The sequence below is a fragment of the Pseudomassariella vexata genome (assembly GCF_002105095.1).
Source record: "Pseudomassariella vexata strain CBS 129021 chromosome Unknown BCR38scaffold_1, whole genome shotgun sequence".
NCBI lineage: Eukaryota > Fungi > Ascomycota > Sordariomycetes > Amphisphaeriales > Pseudomassariaceae > Pseudomassariella > Pseudomassariella vexata.
In genome coordinates, this window is record NW_024467956.1 from 875,536 (window position 1) to 894,206 (window position 18,671).

Consider the following 18,671-nt stretch of genomic DNA (forward strand, 5'->3'; position numbering starts at 1 on the left):
ATGTTCGGATTCGGTTCGTGGTTCTGAATTGCCTGGGTAGACTTCACCGTTACTGACCAACAACAGGCGAAGCCAAAGAGAAGCGCGACGAAGTCTACAACGGCGAGCACGAGTCGCACCTGAGCCATGAGGTTATTGGTGGCGGTGCCGCTTTCGAGGCCATGAAGCTGTTCGAGGACCGTCAACGCAAGGAGGGTAAGCACTCTTCACGATTCCCCTTCACATTATTTACCCTGGCCTTCCAACCATTCCTCAATTCTTCATCCTCCCTTTGCTGACTCTGATATCCCCAACAGGTAAGACTGTCAGCCACGCCTTCGCCAAGGAGATTCTCGCTGGCATTGCCGGCGCCGAGGTCGACAAGCTCATCGAGACCAAGGGCCTCGACTACGTCGATCAGGAGAAGGCCAAGCACCACGCCAAGAAGCAGGCCGAACACCTGTACGAGCAGCAGTACGGTAACGAGGAGCATTACAACCCGTAAGTTACTGCACACACTTATCCCACACCATGCACGCTCTTTCACAACTCCACTATTAACTCTGTTGTCACAGTAATAACTCGCACCGCCACGAGTCTATGGACTACTAGACGCCTAAGTTCGGGATGAATACAAATAGTCTGAACATATTGGAGCTAGCTTAAGTAAAATAAAAATCAGTACAACAGCCACGTCGATAAGCTTCCCACATGTGTGAAATACAGCTGAGATGAATGGTGCATGACAAGTACTGTATTGGCTCTTTGGCTTGAATTAGTCGATGATGGTGTACCATCAGAAACATTGACAATTACATGACATGTTCTTGGTACATACTCGCCGTATCGAGCTTGTCAACATGAGCTTCACATGACTGCTACGGAGGTGTTGCATCGGATTCTAGTATCGAATTAAAACTCATCTTAAGTACATTTCTCCGTTACAACGAAAATAGCGCTCTATCCATACCTTGACTCATTCAGTTGATGTCCCAATAATCGAAGCATACCCCAAAGTACATCATCAAGATAAACTTCCAAAGATCAAGTTTAAGGGTAATGCAAACTGCTCCTTCCTAGAATTGAAGTTCTCCGCAACTTATACTGGGAAGACCTGATTGGTATGGCCTAAGCCTGTTGGCCAGGAACAGCAATGTTACTCTGTAAAGACCCATGTTGCCACATCAGCAGCCGCACGGTCATCCTCAAACAGTAGCGAAGTTGTCACATCCCTCAGGGCGGCATTGTCTCATTCCTACCAGAAATACAGTGAGCACTGGTTATATCAGATCTTCTCGCACTTATTCGTCAAGAGCGAGGTCCGTTTGATCCTCAGGAGACTGCCAGGTGATACGTAGCCGCGCGTAGTGTTGTAGTGTCAGCTGCGTTCTGTGAGACGAAGCACGTTGCACAGGTCGGTGTACGCCACGAAATATACGCGGCGGTAATACTTTGCAAAGTCGCATACATCCAAATCCGTAACACAATCGAAATCGTGGTTGCACAGGAATGGCACTCAGTCGCTGTGATCGTTCTACCAATGATATCTGCGCGTCTCATCGAGCACCATATTTGTAAGCGCGACTAGCGCGACTTGGTCGTCAGGGTGTATATTTCTAAAGCTCGCTGATACCGGAGGTTCTTTGTCGGATCGAAAGGGTAGCTGATGACGGTAGAGTAAATCCTCGAAGCGTTTTGCGCTAGAGGGTCTGTATATAGATCTCTTTTAAGACCAGCCCGGCCCTCGTCTTGTAGATGTAGAAGCCGATCCCAGATCTGGAAGATAGCCATCGAGACACTTTCAGCCGTCAGAGCTGAATGAGGATGTCGATATAATGTGTCGCTTTCTCGAGTTAGCAGCAACGGCATTATTGACATTTGGTTTTCCGTAACCCTTTTACTTATGCGCCAAGTCTGTCAGTCTGATGGGGGAGTATCATGGTGCTTCTTGTCGCCGTACAGAACCTCAGTCTTGATACGTTGCGTCTTCCCAATCCGGGACCTGTGTAGGGAATGATGGCAAATATCCAACTCCATCTCGTCTGGATACAACAATTCGGTAGCGACGCTCCAGTCACGGATCCAAGATGGCAGTGATCGCAGCTTTGAAATAGCCCTCCCCGGGCAACTCGAAAATCCCGCAGAACAGAGCTTTTTGGGTTCACGACAGCCTCCTGTATGATCCAATAATGAAGGCTACATCAAGGAAACCCCACCACCTGTCACAGTTGGGACCGTATCTATTCTGCATCACTGGCAGCATCTATCCTGTCGCTGACACGGCGGGGGACGCCGTGTGTGTGCTTCACGAGCTCCACGCTTTGAGTTCCGTCGTCCAGCCAAACCATAATCCGTGACGCATGCCGATATATCATGGCCATCAGGGGAACTCGATGGCTCTTCTCAACATCATCCTGTTGATTTATGCATACAGCATCGGCCCAGACCCATTCGAGACAGCTGATAGAGCGAAAATATCGCAATGCGCTTGCGAGTTCCTTGTTGTGCGCAGAGGTTGCACAATCGTCAGTCAACGTCTCGGGGGTTGCCTGTTCTCCCCACGTATCTATAAGACAAGGCTTCGTGAGGGGTGAGCGTCGTCATGGTCAAGTTCGACGGCCCGAAGGTCTGACTGCCTTCAATGGCGCGGTTGCATCGACACCGCGGTGAATCTCGAGCAACCAGATGTGTCTGGGGGGTCGGTAGTTTCTCGTATTGATACAGAAGAGGCCGCTCGGATGCCATTCCTGCTGGTTCGATACTCGGACAAGCCTGTTTGTTTTGGAGTTTCCGAACATGAGCAATTTCAGCTTGATCAAAGCAGTCTGGTCTTGGCTGGATGCTGTCTTGCATATGGCTCGCGTATGCAGGCGAATGAACAACGTAGGGCGTTCCGTTGTGCCTCATACGGTAATAGCTCTACTCTGTTTGTTCGTACGAAGAAGACACCTTCTGGTTGGTCACTTGGAAACAAAATAATCGGCCAAGACCTAAAGTGTGTATTGTATCTCTCAATGGAACTGTAGACTTGGCAGGCTTGAAGAGGTTTTAGACGTTGACTTGCTAAATGCATGTGAGTCCCAAGATGGGTTTGCTTAGCCAACATCGGATGTTCGCACTTTTCTATCTCGAGTCCTCTAGAACCATGACTCTGCAAAAGGTTTCATCATCTGCCAAATACGCGGAACGATAGGAATGAGTGCCGACTAGCCTATCTGTACGATAATACGAGGAGCACAGTCCCATCTCTAAAGTGTCAATCCCCTTTGAGTATAGACGCGTCTCCACCAAAACTCCATCATCCTAATAACATCCCAACATACCCCTGACTTGTGCCTAGCACAGTACTGCTGCCTTACGTTTGATAGGTCTCCTTCCTAATTTAAAGTCAACTGCCAAGATAGTATCTTTCAGTTTATGCCTGCTGCGCCACTCCTAATTATCCTTTAGACTTAAATCGAGTAGGGGTATGCATCCCTCATGGGCTCAGATTGGAAAAGAATGCCAACCTGCATCGGGGCCTGCGGTTTCTGCTATGTCTCTCTCTCGCGATCTCCAACGTCGATCTGAAGGTGACGAAATGTCGCCAGTGTGAGATTCGGTCAGACGTAAGCACCAGATGCGGATAAGGTCGTCAATATGGAGCGCCATTCGCACCTGCTGCTCGTGGGCGTCTTCCTAGCACGCCGGATGGACTCGGAGATCAGCATTGATCCAAATGAAGTCAAAATCGCGACTCGAGGTGAGTCTTGCCCCGTCCATCCCAGGCGCCGAGACTAAGAACAACCTCGAACAGTATCATGGTGTAGCAGCCAAATCAGCAGTTGCGCATTACTCTGTGGCGATACCGGGCTAGATACCAACTCATGCGATCACGTGAGCTGCCGGACTGAGAGCCATTGGTGACTGTCGCCATGCTAACTAGTGCACAGAACACGCTCGACTATGCCTGTATATGCGGCAACAGCACGGCGCCAGGCCTACAATACTACACCGAGACAATGCCGACGTTCATCTGCGACAAGGCATACGAGAACTGTGTAGACAATGCAAATGGCGACTCCACGACCACGGGGGAGTGCGAAGACAATATCAAATCCCATTGTGGCACTTTGGATCCGGCGTCAGTGTCGAAGAATGACTCGAGCACGGCAGCTTCGGCGGTAGGATCGTCCAGCGCAATAGCGGCCTCAGCAGCTTTGAACACAGTCTCGAGAGCATCCGCTGCAGACTCGCCGTCCTCTTCCGACTCGTCAAGCCGTGAATCCGAATTGGGTGAGGGCGACAATAGCGGGCTAAGCTCAGGCACCCGGGTGGGGATAGGAATTGGCGTGGTAGTGCTCGTCATTGCGATCATATCTCTCGTCGCATTCGCCTTCTTCCGACTCGGGAAGAAACGTGGCTCCAGCGGCGATAAAAGTGAATTTAAGGAAGCGAACGCGCAGCCGTTCACGAAACTCGGCACTCCAATTCAATCGGCAGAGTCTCTGTGGTCAGATTACGAGACGAAAGTACATGAAGTTCCCGTCGAGTTGGATACACGGCAACCAGATGCTGAGCTGCATGCATATAAGGCGCCAGTTGAGATGCCGGGGGGCAGTGTGATAATTGCGGAGCTTCCTGGATCGCCGGTTTTTTGGGATAAGAAGACGGGGGCAGAGGAGGATTGGAATACGAGACATCGCTGAACGCTTCATGGCCGATGAAGTTGGAGTTAATACAAAAAAAATTTATTCGTGTGGGCGCCGTTGCCTGGGCTTCTTGAGTCGGGAGTGTGGAAGAACATGCCCAGGTGAGCCGTAACTTCCCATTTCTGGTCGGATGAGACAATCAGACTTCGTGCACATTTGAGTCCCTACAGGCACTTTTTAACTAAGTACCCCTGTTATCACTGAGCAACGATTGTTCCCTCGACAAAACATGGTATCGCCTTCTGCGATATATGGCCTCTTTAGTGCGTAAAGTACTACTCCTGCGAAACCCATCACAGCTAGCTCGGGATGACGCCTAAGCTGCCTTGCGCACATAAATAATGGGCAGATGAAATGGAAGCTCCCTCGCTTCTGCTCAATGCCGAGGCAATACGCACTCACAGCTTCGAACTCCCGCTCAGGAAAGACCAGTCTACCTCACTGGACATCTTCTGTTTTGCCAGTACCCTCGGGCCATCTTCGCCCTCCTCAAGACCATTTCTCTTGGGCGTCGTGCTATGACGCCATCGCCACATATTTCCGTATACAGTCTCATTACCGTTTCCCTCGAGAATCTTTACTACTTCCCGTCCTAAAATGGGAAGAAACTTGAAGCCGTGCCCGGAACCACCTGAGGCGATGGCGAGCCCGGGCCGTCCGGGCACGAAATCCACCACGAACGAGTTGTCGATGCTATCGGTGTACCAGCAGAGCTTTGTCGAGGAAATACCGAATTCAGCTAGTTCGGGCATGTTGACGGAGATGTACTCTGCAAATTGTCAGGTTCCGGATTCTCTGAGTATTTCAGGATCCCGCTGGCTTACCTTTGATAGCAGCTATTGATGTTAGCGGCAGGTTCTTCTCCTTCTTCTCTGTTACGTGCTCTGTTTTCGGTACGGATATCCGTCGGCCTTCCACATCGTCGTAATTGGTCCACCTAGAACATAACGTAAGTCCAATCGCAAGCAAAGAACAAAATCTCTTACTTTGTCCCTCTATAGCCAACCTTAATGACCCCATTTCCATCTCTGGGAAAGCTGTATATGCCCTTGCCTTCCTTCATACCCCAAGTCACTACTGGGAAGTTCTCAGGCGCAAACCGCTCCCACAGATCTGGACGATCCTTGGGTAACTGAATGGTCGCAATCGATCCCGCAGTGGTCTCGAGAAGGCCGTCCGCTTCTGGGATCAGTGAAGGGGTCCAGCCACCACCTGTGGGATGCACGTCAGTGATACCCCATTCAGAAAGAACAGAAATTGCGTACCGGCCACCACAACTAAGTCACCTTCATGAGTTAAACCATCGGCAGTTTTGATGGCTGGCTTGCCCTCTTGGGTAACGTCTAGGCTCACCACTTTGCCCTGCATCGGATGAAGTATAAACTTCACGCCAGCCTTCTTTGCCAGACAGAGTGCAAATGCGCAGCTCTTGTAGGCTTCCACGAAGCCAGCTGTCGAGTCCAAGACCGCCTTATGAACACCAAACCTCTCTTGTCTTCGGCAGGGATCGATCTTGTGAGCCCATCCTCTTTCTCTTGCACGCTGTAGGTCTATTGAAGTGTTATTACCCAGTGTTCTTACGTCAAGATATTAAGCCAGCCTAAAAAGGCTCGGTGGGTCCTATTCGACACAAATGAACATATAACTCACCAGCCGTGTCATCACTCCTAAACTGCGTATCCCTAATCCCCTCCCTCTCCATATTCCTCAAAGTCTTTAACTCAAACTCCCCCAACTCCCCCGTCGTACTCAGCCTCAAGAAACCCGACTTCCACCACAGTTTATCAGTCTTTTTCAAACTCTCGGGCAAATCCTCACTCTCTTCCACTATCTGGCGATTCCACTCATCCCACATCCCCGCCGCCTGCGTAGCCAACCTCTGGTACTCAATCTCCTCGCCGTACGAAAACCGAATGATCTTATTAATATCCGCCGACGCGGAGTCGATCCCGACGGCCGGGTCGTACCCCGCCGTTTCGGTGTCCTGCATGTCCAGTACCGTAACGTCGCGGTACCCTGACCGGGCGAGCCAGAGCGCCGTGGAGATACCGAAAACGCCGGAGCCGACGATGAGGATCTTGGAGTTTGGGTTTAGGCGAGGCATTCTTAATCAATTTGAAGCGAGATCTCAAGAGGAAGAAAATAAAATAGAAATAATAGCGGGATGGATTTCAGTTAAACTGGACGGGATTTGCCAAAACGACTGCACCATGATGTGATCATTGGACGGCGCCCGTCTTCCCTCCCGATGTTTTAACTAGTGTTGCCGGTGTCGGTCGTCCGGCTGCGGCTACTTTCTCCACTTGTTGGGTCCAATTCCCCCACAAACTGCCCGTGATGTGCTCGCGGCCCGGAGCTGGCTTGTCCTTTGCTGGATTTGAAGTCTTCTCGCGCGTGTTTGCGGGAAGTTTAGGTGTCGTAAAAATGGATGAAACATTTCTCTTCAAGTTCACTCAGGGAGCTTCTGTCCTTCGATACTGTTGCAATCACGACTGGAGGTTGCACCCGGCTTGTCCCTTCGCTAACACTAACCAGCGATTACTACAAATGCATGAATAGTATCTATCATCCGGCAGAATAGTGTCTAGGCCGCATGCCATGGGCTTACATTATCAAGGAACCCGGGTAATATTTACCATCTCTTTTCCATAGTATCCAAACCGTGCAGTTGCATACCCCTGACTTCGACGCGGTGGACGCCACGGTTGCAACGTTTCTTCGTCGAAGCAAGCCTGCTCAGCCAATGCCCGACTGCACTCAGAAGGGAGACGGAGCAGCATATCCCAAGCTGACACAGCTCTAGGGCTATTACATCTCTCCCTCTTTTCAAAAGCTGGCTGCTTGGATGCCCTACGCAACGCTGAAACCCACATATATCCCTTGAACGGCTAATCTGTTTTTGGTAGTGCATCACCACTTGTATCGGCTCCATGTTGAATCAGCATGATCAATATGTTGCGGGTATCAATGACATCCGGGATGGTCGGTTAAGCCGTCGACCACGGCTTGTACATACCCATAGCTGATCTGGCATTGAGGATCACGGTGTATGGAAACTCCAGGGTCAACTTTGGCTCGAGCAGGTCATTGTTAACTATAGCGTCGATCAGTGGCGGGTTTAGGCGCAGAGTGACACAGACAGTTGACGGAGAGAACAGGAGGAAGCTGTGGGCCTCAACATCGTGGACAGTGCTTGGGTTTGTCAGAAAAAGCTAGGTTGCATCAAATGTCAAGTGAGCCAGTAGTAACATACTTCCAGGCGGTGTTCAGAAAGAAGCCATAACCCAAGAATCTAAAAGTAAAGATACCCGTGAACCATCACACAGTGATAGTACCAAAGGCGTAGTCGTTCTATATCGGGGTATATGCAAGAAGCGCGGTTATGGAAATAGCATATGTTTAGTGCAGTTGCCAGCCGCCCCGCGTTAGAACAAAACGTAACGCGTCTTCAAGCTTGGAGCATCGCAAGGTTGCCAGACCTAAGCTGTAGTTTGTCCTGTTGGCGAACTACGAGCTCAACATCCCACATGTTGCTTTTCTGCACGACTATTCAATTGGCCACTCCAGTATGGAGAAATTCCTGCGCGAATGGAGGCAAGATGCCTTGAACAAAGCCCAGTACGACTCGGCCGTCTTCATTGGAGACAAGCTCTTGGCCCTGACAAGTTCGTTGACTCCAACTTCCGCAGCAATGCCACAATGCTGACGGTACTCTATGGCGTAGACGATGACAATGACGCCTTCTGGCTGGCACAAGTCCACTTTGCGACGGGAAACTATACTCGAGCTCAGGCATTCCTTTCGAAACAAGATCTGATAAGTCGAAACCCGTCCTGTCGTTACCTCGCCGGCCATTGCTTCATAAGACAATCGCGCTACGAAGATGCTCTCGCCGTACTTGGTGAACGGAACCCCACGCACCTCATCTCGAACGTTGCCAACAAGCGAAAGGCGCAACACACGAGTGGACGGGCTGCAGCTTCAGGGCACGGCAAAGCCGCGGCAAGGCTGGACCACAGAGACGATGCTTCGGAGGAAGAGGCAGCTAACAGGCGCTTCGAGGCCGCCATGTGTTTTCTGCGAGGGATATGCTACGCTAAGCAGAACGCCTTCGACCGCGCCAAAGAATGCTACAAAGATGCCGTCCGGATAGACGTGCAGTGCTTCGAGGCTTTCCAGCAGCTCATGAAGAACTCCCTCATGTCACCCGATGAGGAGTGGCAGTTCCTCGAGTCGCTAGACTTTGACGCCATCTCCGTGTCCGGGGATCCATCTTCGTCACAAGAAGCGGCCGAGTTTACCAAGATGTTGTACACCACCAGACTGTCCAAGTACCGGAACCCGGATGCTTTTACGACTGCCTGTGAGACACTTTCGACACACTACAAGCTTGCTGCTAACCCGGACCTGCTCCTTGCTCGAGCGGACTTACTATATACACAATGCAGGTACAAAGATGCTCTTGCCATAACGGAATCCATCCTCCAGGAGGACAAGTACAATTTTAGCATATATCCTGTTCACTTAGCTTGCCTGTACGAGCTCAGAATGAAGAATGTGCTCTTTCTAGTTGCGCACGATTTGGCGGACAGCCACCCGGAAGAACCCTGCACATGGCTCGCCGTGGGGATATACTATTTTGTCATCGACAAGATTGCAGAAGCTCGTCGTTACTTCAGCAAGGCTAGTATGATGGACGCTCATTTCGGCCCAGCCTGGATCGGCTTCGCGCATACCTTTGCCGCCGAAGGAGAGCACGACCAGGCCATCTCCGCCTACTCGACAGCCGCACGCCTGTTCATGGGCACACATTTACCACAGGTGTTCCTGGGCATGCAGAACCACGCACTCAACAACATGACACTAGCAGACGAATTTCTCAAAACTGCATATGGTCTCTGCAAGACGGATCCTCTGCTCCTGAACGAGATGGGCGTCGTATACTACCATCAAGACCGGCCCAACGATGCAGCAAAGTTGTTTCTCAAAGCTCTCGAGGTCGCGGAGGACATAGATTCCGAACCATCCGCCTGGCTGGCAGCACGTACGAACCTAGCGCATGCCTACCGCCGCGGCAAGAAATATCAAGAGGCATTGGATCAGTTCGACGAGGTTCTACGACTGGGTGGCAAAGACGTAGCGGTCTTCTCCGCGAAGAGCCTCATCCTGATGGAGCTGGGACAGCCCGACGAGGCTGCGGTCCTGTTGCACCAGGCACTAGCCATCAACCCACAAGATCCCATTGCGACGGAACTGCTACACAAGGCCCTCGCGGAGACGGCCGGCATGCAGCTTCCCATGACTGAAGGGGAGGGCGCCGCCATGGATGACCTGGACGGCGTTATCATGAGGGTGAAGAAGGCAGGGGGACGGATGAGGAGCCCGTCGGTCATGCAGGAAGGGAGGAGGAAGGGAAAAGGTGTCCTGGGGAACCAAAGAATAATGAGGAGCGCCCAAGTAGATGAAGGACCCATGGAGATGACTGATGATGAATGAGTATTTGTCGTGTTATGGGTACACGGGCTATCGGGATTGCGTGGCTCTGGTCGGACTGGCGTCGAAGGTCATTTTGTGAGATTACTGGCATGGGATATCAATCAAAACCCCTCTTGCATGGATTAGATTATGGTGAGCATCAATCGAGGTTTGAACTTGAACATGGCTGCACGGGATGTGTAGTGGTATTTTCGTTACTTCGAACCTCGGCCAATTTGACTCGACTAATATTGGTCCTGGCAATGGACGAATATACTACCCCTCGTTCATTGGTGACGGTCCTAAACGGTTGACCTTGACAGCCCTTGCGATCAAAGGCTGTACATGAACACGGATAAACTTCCTTTCTGTCGCGTTGGCCCAGGGACACTGCGTGTATACTGGGTGTAGCGCTGGGCTAACTCCCCATAGATAGCCCTTCCGCAGCTGCAGACTGCTGGGAGTTGGTTATCATCATCACCAATACAGCTCTCTTGCCTGTATTGCCCACACTTTCTGTTGCGCCTAGTGTTCCAACACAAATTCAGCAACGGGAGGCCCATACATAATGAACAGCGCACCGAGGCAGTAGAATAGCCGAGTGATTCCCGCATACGAGTACTACCACTAGAATGCCGTGCCATGCCCATGTTATTTCAGTCTACCCCCTCGATGCACCGTTTAGTCTATCCTCCGCTTGATCAGACTCCACAGGCTACTTACCCAGGGAGCTACGAGTAGGCCTGCCTTCCCAAAGAGTGGAGATGACGCCTAGATGACGGATGAGAGATGTGACTACAACGTGACTTTAGGATCGGTCGAAGGGCCGCGTTTAATTGGACAGTCGATGGAAGTATCCATGGAATTTCAGCGTCTTTTGACACTCACGGATAGACACAACGTATACAGGACCAATATTGCCGGTGGGGTCCAAAGCCATTTACGAGGCACGGAACAGAGTAAACTCAATCCTTCATCTCCGATATCCCTCGCATCGCCAAATCGAAAGATATCTCTGACTCTCAACCCCGTCCCCATCTCCACGGCTCGAAAATATCTTCCACAATGATGTAAACGCATCGGAGTCTGTGTCCCGAGCGGCGGAGTATGAAAGTCTGCCAAGCACGGAGAAGTGCTTTCGGTTCGGCTACAAAGTGGAAATGAGGCTCATTGTAATGAAAATCATGACTAGAGTGATCACTCAGGTAAGCTAGCTAGCCCCTTTAATATGACGAATACACCCCTGCTACAATTGTGTGGTCTGAACCCGACCGCTGATCAGATCCTCCCGAGGTTGAAACAGACCGTCGGTCAGACGATTACGACAAGTCAAAATTGTCACAATGCTGAAACATAAATTTTGAGACAGATGATATTTGGTATATTTGATATGATGGCAAATTGGCTCTCCTTGAAACGTGTCGGATAAATCAAAACGGTCGGATATCAGGAATTTGGCTCTCTAGGGTCATAGAAACATGTGAATAATTTCAGGAAATGGTAAAACAAGAAAAGCCGCCTTGCGCTCAGATTGACAGCCACCTTAACAAGCCGCTGGTAATATGCATGGGACCAATCTCAGCCATCCTCTTATGGAAATCATAACGCCGATGCCACCTCCAGGCATAATCTGCAATCATCGTAACAGGTCATGACGGCAATACGAAATGTTTCTTGTAATCATACAGCAAAAAAGCGATGTTTGACAATCGTGTGGTTCCGTTCTGGGTAATGAGTAGGATAGAGGGGATAAGGATAAGTGAGGAGGAGGGCGAAGTGAAGTAAAAGAGGGTTGTCGGTAGGTTTGGTTTGTCGCAAGATTGGTCATATGAAGCCACTGCCACCCCCGAAGACACCCACACTTCCTCGCCAGGCACAGGAGTCCTCGTGGTCAGCATCGTGAGAGAGCTTCGATGTGGATCGCAGATTCGCGCTTCTCAAAGCAGTTTGCTGAGCCATCTCGATCTCACCGCTGCCGGTGCTGGTGGCGCTGGCATTTGTTTGCACAAGCAGCAAGCTGCTTGTGCTGCTTAGTCGCTTGGTGAATTCGTTGAAGCTGAGTCTCTTGACGCTGGATGTCGAGTGTCGTTTCTCATGATGTGGTCGTAGCATGGTGCTTTCTTCGGATCCTTTGCTGTTGGAGGACACCGTTTCCGAAGACGGTAGGCTGAAGTGCTGTTGGCTACTGGTGCGCTGTGTACTTGGCCTCATCTTCGAGTGAGCGGTATGAGGTCGTGGGGTTCCAGGCGCGCCGTTCAACTGGTACGCATCGGTGTGGTAGTTCATAGAGGTTTTGCCTGTGTGTGAGCTGTGTCGATTCGAGACGAAAGGCAGTGCCTTCCTGGACCGGCCCTCTGATACATCCTGCTCAAATGCGTCGTCGTCGGTATCGTCGTCCACTTCCTCATCAAAATCGTCTTCCTGCGAGTACACATCCTCATCCCATGTAGTCATTGCATGCACAACGGTCTCTTGCCTCTCTTGCATGCGGCGTTCCTCGGTCTCGCGCATCAAGGCATCGAATCGAGCGAGCGAGCTCAGTTTTTCTTCCCCAGGCACTTCCCGGTCCGAGCCAGGTATGCATCTCAACTGGAATGCTCTATCCAGGATCGTCTCCCGTGGTGCCGGGGAAGAGCCAGACTCGAGAAAAAGTTGGGCCGGGCCTTGAGCACCAACACTTTCCCTTGTTCTTATGGGCGAGTTCAATGTTGAAGACCGTCCCTGTGCCGAAGTCCAGCCAAGCATATATTCGCCTTGGTACTCGTTGACCGTAGTAGCGGGCGAGGGAAGATCCGTGGGCAGGACTGTTGTGTAATGCTGACCATTCATCATGTAATTCCCCACAGGGGGGTTCGTGGAACTAGCTTGTGACGAAGAAACATCACTTTTTCGCGACCGCAAGCTCATCGACTCGGATGTAAACGTCTTTGGCCGTTCACGGCCATTCTTTCCCATTTTTTGGCTCGCCGAACGCCGATTTTCAGCATTTCCACTTGACGGTCGTTGGAAGTTGTCCTGCGCCTTCCGCTCACGAGGGGAGAATGGGTTGACAAATGTCGGAGATGTCGGCGAAATGGGGCTCATTGGAAGCGTGTCTGGGATCCCGGGCTGTATCATGGAGCATATATAACGAGCCCAATCCTGCAACGTATACTGGTGGTCGTCGCCAGTACGAAACCATAATGTGATAGGCCCAGAATCCTTTGTCGTCGTCAACCCGGCCGTCCGACTCGATCTTCGTTTTCGTAGCTTATCCGTCGCTGGATCCGGGGAAACTTGAATGATCAATGTCGGCAGGACTGGGCCCTGCTTGCGATGTGCTATCATCTGCACATGGCACTCTGTAATGGAAGCCATTGAGTGTTGTTGAACAGGTTCCCAATCGTCCTAAGTCTGGTCAGAATTCAGAATGTACCCCACAATAGGCCGTAGTGGCGCCGCACCTTTGACTTATAGATTGAAAGATAGACGGCATCTGGTGGTGGTTTATTTTGGGGTTTTGAGTCTCGGCCCTTGGACTCCTTGATCCGACTTGTCGAGAGCACTTGTGAGAGGCTGAGATTCGGTTGGTAAACATCTCGCTGGGGGCTTCCAACGACGACGTATCGTTGCTAGACAAAAGTATTAGCTGCCAGAAAAAGAACCACCGAGAGTATCAGTGGAGATCTGTACCTTCCAGACTGCCCGTCCAATAATCGTGCCCCGATCTGGTGGTACGTATAAGATGCCCTCCATGGTAAAATGTGCCGTTTGTTGTTGAGGCTATGGTTGTGCCGAAGGCGGCGTCGAGGGAGCCGGAGACGACGAGAGGATGTCGCGCGCGGCAGCGACGGGTTCGCAGGGGATTGCACTTGGGTCATTAATATTAAAGAGACATACTCGCTTCTAGACGAGAGAAGATCAAGACGCTGTCTTTCTCCGTGGCGAAGGCACAAAATCAAGCATCCACCCTGACGAGCCAGTAAAAATAGAAAATAAACCGAAAGGGATTCGGGTTCTCCCGACGCCTCCTTGAAGAAAGTCAAACAGTGGGATGGAGTTGCAACGCGCAGCGAGAGGAAAAGGCCAACTAATGCGAAAAAAACACCAAAAAAAAGACAACCCACGGAGCTGCTGGCAAAAACCGGACACGAACGAGATTAAAGACTTTCGAGAATCTACTAAAGTACCATCCTTCTGCGTAGAAAAAAGGTTCGAGTAGAGTCCGTCAAATGCAGTCCACTAGGGGTTCTGCGGACCAGGGCAAGGGCGAAAAGCAAGGATGCGACGTGCTACGGCTAGAAGTATCTACCGGGTCGGGCGTAGTGGAATATGTACTAGCGGCACAAACCTGCCTAGGCGGGACTAGGTGTACCTCCACCCACCAGTCCGTCTGGAAAGTGCCTGCCACTTGCATCTCCCATTGTCTCAGGGCGGGAAAAAAGAGAAATAAAATAAAAAAACCCCTCTCCAAAGGCACCCCCAGCTACCAACTCCGGTTAACCAGGGCATTATGTGATGGTTGCACGGTTTCAGAGTACCTTTAAAGTAAGGTACCAGGTCCGGGCACAGCACAGGCGGTGGACGCCGCACAGGCACAGGGCAGGCACAAAGCACAGGAATCCGGGAATCGATGGTTCGTATCGTGCTCGATGCCGCTCATCAAGTGATAGGTTTTAGTATGGCCATGTCACACCATCTCTGTTCATCTCTAGAAAGGCATGACGACCAGCTCGCTAAGTACCATCTGCATACCACCTCATCGTCCGAGTCGCTAGCAGAGCGTCGAGTCGCAACGTCTGAGAGGGGCATTTTGGGGGACTCTTACACACTCTTAGTACGCCACACAAGAGACTAAGAGTAGCTCGAAGGCTGGAGCGAGCGGCGTGGACTTTCTGGCTTCCTCAGAATGTGGAGAGGTAACGGTCGGCCGTCGACTCGCAACTCCACCACGATCTTGAACGAGGAGGAAGAAAAAAAGGGGACACCGCCAGTTTCTTCCCATGTCCCAACAACTGTTGTGCGATTCACATTCCATAGACAAAGATCCACGATTAACCAGCGGCCCTTTTCTGGAGTTCGGTTCGGTCCAAGACACCACAGCCTTCAAACTTGCATGGATGGCCAAACCTTGGTCGCGTCTCATTGGAAGGGCCCCGTTCCTTTGGAAGACTTCTAGATGAGGGTTTAATTCTGGGTCCCCAATGTCACGATCGACTGACCGCATGGTTTGCTGACCTTTTGCGTTGCGTCCCGATGGCCATGTGGTTGGTCCTTTCTTCACGTAACTATCTCAGCGGGCCTGTGGGGACCAATAATTGCGGAATCTTGCCAACCAGCGTCTCATCGCGCCCTTTTAGGTCCGCATTCAGTGCATGAACGGAAGCACATTAGAACTTGCCTATGCATAATATAATGCAGGTGATGCGCAGCTCATCATTCAGGGACAACTAGTGAAAGAGGAATCATCAGCGAGATGCCCCTTCAGCCTATCTCTTATGATATCAGCTCCCAACACCCCAGTTGCCGCAGCATATTTCTTTTGAACCAATCTGCAACCTGATACATATTTGTGAGGGGCGCTCATTTGAGCCAAGTACAAGTTCCATTTGGTTCATCAGTGTCGCGAACGGTCGTCATCTGATCTCACATACTTTACCATGGCGGCGGGAGATAACCGACATTCTGGAGAGCGATCCCAGCAAGGATCAGGGGGTAACTCAACTTTGCACGGGTCCTGGTGCTACACCCCTCTAGGCATGTTAGCGTAATACAACCCCCACATTACTTGGTCTTCCAATCGTTTGAAGTGACCTTGTCCGAGTCAACCAGTACTTGACCTCTCACACAATTTGTCTGCGTTGATCAGTCGCTTAAAATGGGGTATACCATCCGCTAACAATTTGCATGCCTGGAGTGGTGTACATAGGCGTTTTAGCCTCACTCTGTTTGACATTAATCGAGTGTTCGTGACAACGAGCAGCTCCACCGGCACTCTAGTCATTTTGCCCAAAGAGCGGTCTCTCGTTGTTGTCAGTTCGACAGAAGCGGTCTTGTTTTAGGGCCTTTGGGGGGGCGGGGAAGGTTGAAGTTTTCTCTGACATTTTGGTCAATGTCCCTGGAACGGTGGCGTGTTGGCAAAATGCAAGTAGTAAGGAAACTACACGAGCGCATCGTGTGGTTGCAACAACAAAAAAAAGCCACGAAGGTCACGCTGGACGCTCGCCATGTGGTCATGCGGCACAGCCCCCGAGCCCCTAGTGCCTTCGTGCGATAACCCAGTGTTTCCCTGGAAAGTCGGCGGATTGTCATACTCCTCCCGGCCGAACGGCGGCTCGCCGTTGTATGCACTGCGACGGCTACGATGCCGCTGTCGGACGCACGTCTAATTGTTGATTTGCCAAAGTTTGTTTGAAGCCTTTTTGGCTTTTCATAATTGTCACTGCAGATGTCCAATCGATATTTGCTATTCAGTCATGGGGCCTCTCATGGGCCTCTCAAGGTTGTGAGACTGTGGGTTGAGACCCCGCTCTCGGACAGTCCAACTTGTACTTACACCTAGATCATCTGGGGTTACCCTACCTTGGAGATTCTTTTACCCATCCACTTGCACAACAACGTATGTCATGGATAAGAATGAACCCATTGGAGCAGCATTTCAGCTCCCCCCGCCCCGTTCCCCAGTTACCTCTCTTCAGTCTTGAAGGACGGCAATGAGTGAAAGCCGAAAGCCGGACGAATGCTCGTGTCGCGACCACTTCCTACTCCCTTACCAACACCCAGATATGAAAATAGAACGACGTCAGTTGTGCAAGTGCGCAGAGATTGGAAATCTCTGTCCTTGCATAATCGGTTGGAATGCCAGCAACTCCCAGCGACTAGCCAACCAACCAACATTATAACTCTGGGTCCAAATGTCTCGAAGCGACTGACGACTTCACCTTTGCTTCTAATAAATCTCATATTGGAAGCTAGTGCTTCTGCAATGCACAATTGTCATCCCTCCTTGCCTAAAATGGTTACAGACTCTCCTTGCTAGCGTCTTAATCCCTTTTAGTCCTTCAGCCAAAGTTAAGGGTACAGCAGCGGTCGTGTGCTAGCCCCTGCATTAGGGGACACACTTGCACTGAACATATCGTTCTAGAATCCCAAGAACGCTAGAAGGACTGGAAGGACTGAGGAATTCCTTACCAGATGGGTCTTACCTTAATGCGACTCTCAGCTTCATTACACAAGAAGTGACTTTTTCTTTTTCCTCCCTCTTGTTTCTACGTCTGGACCGTAGCTCCCCAATATGATTATTCCCTATTGAATTCAAAACATTCTCTGAGCACTTTCGGAAGACGGAATGAACCAGACTACGAATACGTTCTCCTACGTTGGAGTGAAGTCCGGGTTGGTCATGGCGGCCGTACCCGGAGCAGGTTATTAAGGCCAGGGATACTGCATGTTAAGCCTATATCAGCCTATGCAGGTTACTGTCTCCCGCTTTATCTCCAGGGCTAACTGTCATTCGGCCAGGCCTTGCATGTGTGATATGAATTCCCCGCGTCTCTGTGATGAATTGGGACGAACCCCCCCCCCTCTTCCCCCCCTCCAAAACGACATTTGGCTGCCGGTGTTGTCACCACGCAACCACCACATCCCGCGAATAATAACCCGAAGGATGTCTTATCTCGCAACCAGAAACCAACCAACCGAGATTCAGGTTACTGCTCTGAAACATTTCCCAGCCGGTTACCCCCATATTATTCATCATCCCAGGCGATAGCATTTCCAAAGTCCCGCGGCAACTTGGGGTCGTTCTCTCGTTCCTAGATGCGGCAGACCGTGGGCTGGTTGATGGGTAGTATTATTACGCAAAGCTCGCAAACACCATCATCATCAATGCAACCCTTTTTTCCGTTTATTGCAAGGGCCGCTACCTGTTTTCCATACCACCACAGAAATGTCTGACTACGGGCGGGAAGGAAGATTGACGTTGGTCGTGTCACGCAGCAATGTGACACTGGGGGCCTCAACGCAAGAGAGAGAATATGCAGTGACTGCCTCTCCCTGACAGGCCCGAGAATCTGATACACTGACAGCTGAGGACATCCATGTCTCAATAGCGCGTTACAATATAATTGTCATTAACCTGGAATTCCCCAGACAGGCACCTGCACCTGCATATGAATCAGAAAACAAGGGCAGCCCCATATCTACTTACATACGAGTGCTATCCACTCCACAGAGGAGTTTCTGAGTTAGGTATCATGCGGGCTGCTCCCGAAACTTAAGAAAACTCCGCACGGCGTCTACCCACTGGGGGTCCAATCATCCCCAATTTGCATAACTTTTTGGCAAGCAAGCAAATCGCGGAGAACGAGCGGAACGGAAGGATACTACAGAAGCTTGCTGAGAACAATGTTGCTGTACGGGTACGTTTTAACATTTGTGGGGTCTTTTCTCAAGTACAATGGATACGTGTAGCACAATCAGTCCCCTTGATCAAACCGTGCCAGAACCCGTTACAACGGAGTGTCAACATACAATTGCAAATTACGT

General features: G+C 50.8%; 6 protein-coding genes across 6 annotated transcripts; 4 read left to right on the plus strand and 2 right to left on the minus strand.

Annotated features, from left to right (window-relative positions):
• BCR38DRAFT_479641 (uncharacterized protein) lies at positions 1-591 on the plus strand (the record flags this gene model as incomplete). The annotated part of the gene is made up of 4 exons (XM_040863178.1): positions 1-13; positions 67-195; positions 297-480; positions 555-591. 4 exons carry the CDS (start codon positions 1-3, stop codon positions 589-591), a joined length of 363 nt encoding a protein of 120 aa, XP_040720712.1.
• Positions 592-3,777: 3,186 nt separating this feature from the next.
• On the plus strand, positions 3,778-4,235 carry BCR38DRAFT_316796 (uncharacterized protein; the record flags this gene model as incomplete). The annotated part of the gene is made up of 2 exons (XM_040854712.1): positions 3,778-3,855; positions 3,912-4,235. Coding segments are annotated over 2 exons (402 nt in total), but the record flags the coding sequence as incomplete, so codon positions are not given.
• An 833-nt stretch (positions 4,236-5,068) lies between these two features.
• On the minus strand, positions 5,069-6,774 carry BCR38DRAFT_453743 (FAD dependent oxidoreductase; the record flags this gene model as incomplete). Its single annotated transcript, XM_040861628.1, has 5 exons — positions 5,069-5,439; positions 5,495-5,607; positions 5,657-5,882; positions 5,936-6,160; positions 6,321-6,774. 5 exons carry the CDS (start codon positions 6,772-6,774, stop codon positions 5,069-5,071), a joined length of 1,389 nt encoding a protein of 462 aa, XP_040720714.1.
• Positions 6,775-6,959: 185 nt separating this feature from the next.
• Positions 6,960-7,390, plus strand: BCR38DRAFT_415976 (uncharacterized protein). Its single transcript, XM_040859070.1, has one exon. The coding sequence runs from the start codon at positions 7,008-7,010 to the stop codon at positions 7,227-7,229; it is 222 nt and encodes a 73-aa protein (XP_040720715.1). The 5' UTR covers positions 6,960-7,007; the 3' UTR covers positions 7,230-7,390.
• Positions 7,391-8,238: 848 nt separating this feature from the next.
• BCR38DRAFT_453744 (anaphase-promoting complex subunit cut9) lies at positions 8,239-10,166 on the plus strand (the record flags this gene model as incomplete). The annotated part of the gene is made up of 2 exons (XM_040861629.1): positions 8,239-8,335; positions 8,395-10,166. The coding sequence occupies 2 exons, from the start codon at positions 8,239-8,241 to the stop codon at positions 10,164-10,166; spliced, it is 1,869 nt and encodes a 622-aa protein (XP_040720716.1).
• A 1,803-nt stretch (positions 10,167-11,969) lies between these two features.
• On the minus strand, positions 11,970-13,880 carry BCR38DRAFT_479645 (uncharacterized protein; the record flags this gene model as incomplete). The annotated part of the gene is made up of 3 exons (XM_040863179.1): positions 11,970-13,532; positions 13,589-13,756; positions 13,818-13,880. The coding sequence occupies 3 exons, from the start codon at positions 13,878-13,880 to the stop codon at positions 11,970-11,972; spliced, it is 1,794 nt and encodes a 597-aa protein (XP_040720717.1).
• Between the last annotated feature and the right edge of the window lie 4,791 nt (positions 13,881-18,671).

Excerpts from the sequence above, each read along its gene's own strand:
- BCR38DRAFT_415976 (XM_040859070.1), top strand. The coding sequence starts at position 7,008 with ATGTGCTCGCGGCCCGGAGCTGGCTTGTCCTTTGCTGGATTTGAAGTC.